At 40.8% G+C, this 4,439-nt stretch overlaps 1 protein-coding gene across 2 annotated transcripts in view; it reads right to left on the bottom strand.

Moving 5' to 3' along the window:
* Positions 1-225: 225 nt before the first annotated feature.
* Positions 226-4,439, bottom strand: part of Ebpl (emopamil binding protein-like) — a 17,086-nt gene continuing 12,872 nt past the window's right edge. Inside the window, exons 3-4 of one of the 2 annotated variants that reach the window (XM_013034826.1) lie at positions 2,756-2,894; positions 226-653 (exon numbers count right to left, since the gene is read on the bottom strand). In XM_013034826.1, the coding sequence (XP_012890280.1) occupies positions 413-653; positions 2,756-2,894 (380 nt within the window). In that variant the 3' untranslated portion in view covers positions 226-412. Of the gene's footprint in view, positions 654-1,106; positions 1,152-2,755; positions 2,895-4,439 lie in introns of those variants that run through there. The other variant, XM_013034827.1, reaches the window with a different exon arrangement.

The raw sequence follows: 4,439 nt of genomic DNA, 5'->3' as shown, positions 1-4,439 counted from the left end.
TTAAAAGAGGAAGCAACATGTTCTTTGGAATAAAAAAGAATAACATAATACATTATATTTTTCTATGACATTCAACTTTATTAATGTAGAACAATTAATACCAGCCACAAAAGTATATAATCAAATGCAATTACTCAAGTTAAAATTTCATTCTCTTTCCCTGTTCTTTTGTGTGTGTGTGTGTGTGTACCTTGTGCTTGCTAGTCAAGCACTCTGTGACTGAGCTATACCCTCAGATATCTCTTTTCGGTGTCTGTCCTTCAATTAAAAAAATAAAATAAAATCAACAAAACTTTGTTACCTCACAACCAATTTGAAACAGGTTTTCAGGAACAACAGTACAAAAAGACAGTGCAGACTGGAATGTTAAATCTATCCATTCTTAAGCAAAATGGCAGTATGATGTTGAAATTCACCAACGCTTTTTCCCCAAAGCAGTTCCTTTGTGATGCATTTTCTTGAGTTCTGCCCAAGACTGCCACAATAGCAGTCCTGGGATCAGAACCCACAACCCATTAAAGAATACCAGATAGACCCAAAAGTACAGCCAACTGTTGGTGTTGAGGTTGGGGCTTTGGATAAGCCACTCTGGGAAGAATGTCATCCAGCCACCATAGAGTTCACAAACACACAGTGTGATCTGTAGGAAGTGCCTGTCGGAGAGAAAGAAGAGAGGAATGAAACTGCCTGATGGATGTAGCCCAGAACCCTGAACTACTGCATGCATGCATCTATAGATTGATCAATTGATCTGTCATCTATCTTTCTTTTTTTTCTTTCCTTCCCCCCTTCCCCTTTTTTTTTTTAAAATTTTGGTTGTTCATGGGCTTGAACTCAGGGCCTGGGCAAAGTTCCCCTTCTGGCTTTACTTAGGGGTTAATTGAAGGGTCTCACAGACTATTCTGCTTGGGCTGGCTTTCAACAGCGATCTTCAGATCTCAGCCTCCTGAGTAGCTAGGATTACAAATATGACTCACCGGTAACCAGTTCACTGCATCTTTTCTTTAAGTGAAGTCTTTGCTATAGAAAACCTCTCCAGGGCTGGGATGTAACCTGATGGCAGAACAGCTTCCTAGCAGGCATGAGCCCCTGGGTTCCATTCCCAGCAACAATGCTTCTACAAGGTTGCCAGAGGTTCTGTACAGTGCTCTCTTGATGGGGTAAGTCAACATGATTAATAAAAACTCTTTCTTTCTTTGGGGGCAAGTAATGTTACTTTTTCTAGCAGACCATTCTTGGACTATTCTGAGGATTTAGTGAATCTCACATGAGCCACAATTAAATGAGATCTGTGGATAAGGGGGTAAAGCACTGTACCTCGCATATAATAAGTCCATGACAATGCGCATATTAGGCATGTTTGAAATAACAAACTCATAGGTACATGTAGTAATCCATAATTATGGTCTAGGAGCCAAAACTATAAGAAAGCACCGAGAAAAAAAATGTAACTTTTTTCCTTTAGTACTATGGTTTGAATTCAGGACCCTATGTTTGCTAGCCAAGTCCTCTACCCCTTCAACCATATCCCCAGATCTTTTTGTATTAGTCACTTTTTGATCATAAGGATCTCTCAGTATCTTAATCCTCCTATTTATATTTCCTATGTAGTTGAAATGACAAGCATATGCTACCACATCCAGCTTTTTAGTGATTGAGATGGGGTCTTGTGAACTTTTTGCCCAGGCTAGCCTCAAATCACGATCCTGCAGATCTCAGCCTCCCAAGTAGTTAGAGACATGAGCCACCTCATCTAGATGAAATTTTTAATTTTCATGGCCACTACCTCTGTAAAATTGGGTGAGGAAAAGTGCACCAAATGGCCTTGAAAACCTCTTTCAAATCTGAGATTTTATACTGAAGCTTTCCATAAGATTTTTTTTTAGTACAGATAGAAAATAAAATGCAGTTGTGCACACTGGACGTTGTTTTAGGGACTCATACCCTCCTCCAAGTACTGTTATCTTTTTATCTCAGGTGACTAAGAAACTCCCCAGGAGAGGAAAACACTAGGGCAAGGAGGAGAGATGAGCTCTTTCAATCTGACTCCAAGGATAGTTAAGTTCTCATCTCCCCAGTCTTCTGCCTACCCAAAGCAGCAAGAACTTGCTTCTGGAAACTTCTCTTCCCTTCCATGTCCAACTCACCCATGTCTAACACAGAGAATTCACTTTGTTTCAAGTGGGACAGAAGTTTTCTAGATCTATTTAGAGAATACAATATGGAATTATACATGTGTTTTACTCTTTCACATTTACAGTCTCCAAAATATTAGCGGTCAGTCATTCCACACTGTTAACACCATCTTGTCTCCACAAAATCACTGCTGTTCCCAGTATCCCACAGCTCCTACTTTTTTTTTTTTTTTTGGGTCCGGTCGTGGGACCTGAACTCTGGGCCTAGGCGCTGTCCCTCAGCTCTTCAGCTCAAGGCTAGCACTCTACCACTTGAGCCACAGTGCCATTTCCGGCTTTTTTCTTTTTGCTTATGTGGTACTGAGGAATCGAACCCAGGGCTTTGAGCATGCAAGGCAAGCGCTCTACCACTGAGCCACTTTCCCAGCCCCCCACAGCTCCTACTTTTAACTGTGAATGATCCAAAATTATCCTGTCTCCCCCGTGACCGTTAAGAGATATCAAATAATTTTCACTTCCGTTCTGTTTCCCATCTCACAACCTACTCTAAATGTTAGTCAGGCATTGAGACAACTGACGTTTGCTTTCTTTTAACTAAGGAAGTAATCACCCTCACTTACCGGTAATATCTCTCCATCACAATGGCATAAATGAGGAACAACGCCAGGAACCCACCTACCACAACGGTGAAAATTTCCACAGACACGATATTTGGATCAAAATGGAGCCATCGTATGTCAGCTTTGCCATACTCTTTCCCTAAAATCAAATCCTGCTGTCATCCAACTGGGGAGCATGATTATGATAGTTAACCAACATGACCTTTATCCTGGAAGGAGAGCAAAAGAATTCTCGCCCCACTCTCTGCAGGATGCCCAACACAAGTATAACAGTAATATCAGATACGTGGAATACTCTCCAACCTGCAAAGTGCACGCACATATTCTCCCTCACCACCGTGAATCCTTTTCACTATAAAGTAGCAAAATCCTAAATTAATTCAACATCATCAGATTTTGCAAACACAATCTTTTTTTTCTTTTCTCTCTCTCTCTCTTTTTGTCAGTCCTGGGAGGGACATGAACTCAGTGCCTGTGCACTGTCCCTGAGCTTCCATGCTCAAGGCTAGCACTCTACTACTTGAGTCACAGCGCCACTTCCAGCTTTTTTGTTTTTTCTTGGCAGTTAATTGTAGATCTATGTCTCTCAAGAGTTTTTTCCTGCCCGTGCTGGTATCAAACTGTGATTCTCAGATCTCAGCTTCCTGAGTAGCTAGGATTACAAGTATGAGGCACTAGCACCTGGCTGCAAAGGCAATCTTTAATCATGATCTTGGGAAATGCATTAAAATTTTTGTGCTTTAAATTTTCAACATTGCTGGATGCTGGTGGCTGACTCCTGTAATCCTAGCTACTCAGAAGGCTGAGATCTGAGGATCACAGTTCACAGCCAGCCTGGGAAGAAAAGTTCATGAGACTCTTATCTCCAATTAACCACCAGAAAACCAGAAGTGGTACCATGACTCAAAGTGATAGAGCACCAGCCTTGAGCAAAAGCTCAGGGATAGTGCCCCGGCCCTGAGTTTACCCCAAGACAGACTATATATATATATATATATATATATATATATATATATATATTTCCAACATAAAGACTGTAAGTATAGTTTAGTTGAGGAAAAATTATTACTAAGGAAATGTTTAATTAAAAATATATTTTTTGGTGTTTAATTTGTTTTATTTTGTTTGTTTGAGGTAAGGTGTTACTATGTAGCCCAGGCTGGTCTGAAAATCAAGATTCTCCTGTCTCTGCCTTCTGAGTGCTAGGGTCACAGGCATGAGCTACCATGCCCAGTTCAAAACGTTTTTTTTTTTCTTTTGGTGCTAGTACTGAGGCTTGAATTTCCAGTTTTTTAGTGGTTAATTGGAGATAGGAATCACATACATCTTCCTGCTTGGCTGGCTTTGAACTACAGTCCTTAGAACTCAGCCTCCTGAGTAGCTAAGATTACAGGGTGTGAGTCACTGGCATCTGACTTTTCAAAACAACATTTATTAATTGAATGCTGAGATGATATAGGATGAGGGAAACAATATAGTCAGATCTACAAAGTAAATAAAAAGGAGACAAAGGGACACTGCAGCCCCTCAGCTGTGCTTGCTGGGAGTAAAGGTAACCTAAGAATCTTTTTAGACCCATGATCAAAATGTTTCTTCTAGAAGCTCGCATGGACACACACACACACACACACACACACACACACACACACACACACACACACACGTGTGCGCTCGCCCAGAAACT

This window comes from Dipodomys ordii, unplaced genomic scaffold (assembly GCF_000151885.1).
Source record: "Dipodomys ordii isolate 6190 unplaced genomic scaffold, Dord_2.0 Scaffold197, whole genome shotgun sequence".
Taxonomy (NCBI): domain Eukaryota; kingdom Metazoa; phylum Chordata; class Mammalia; order Rodentia; family Heteromyidae; genus Dipodomys; species Dipodomys ordii.
This window is presented reverse-complemented; position numbering and strand designations above follow the sequence as displayed.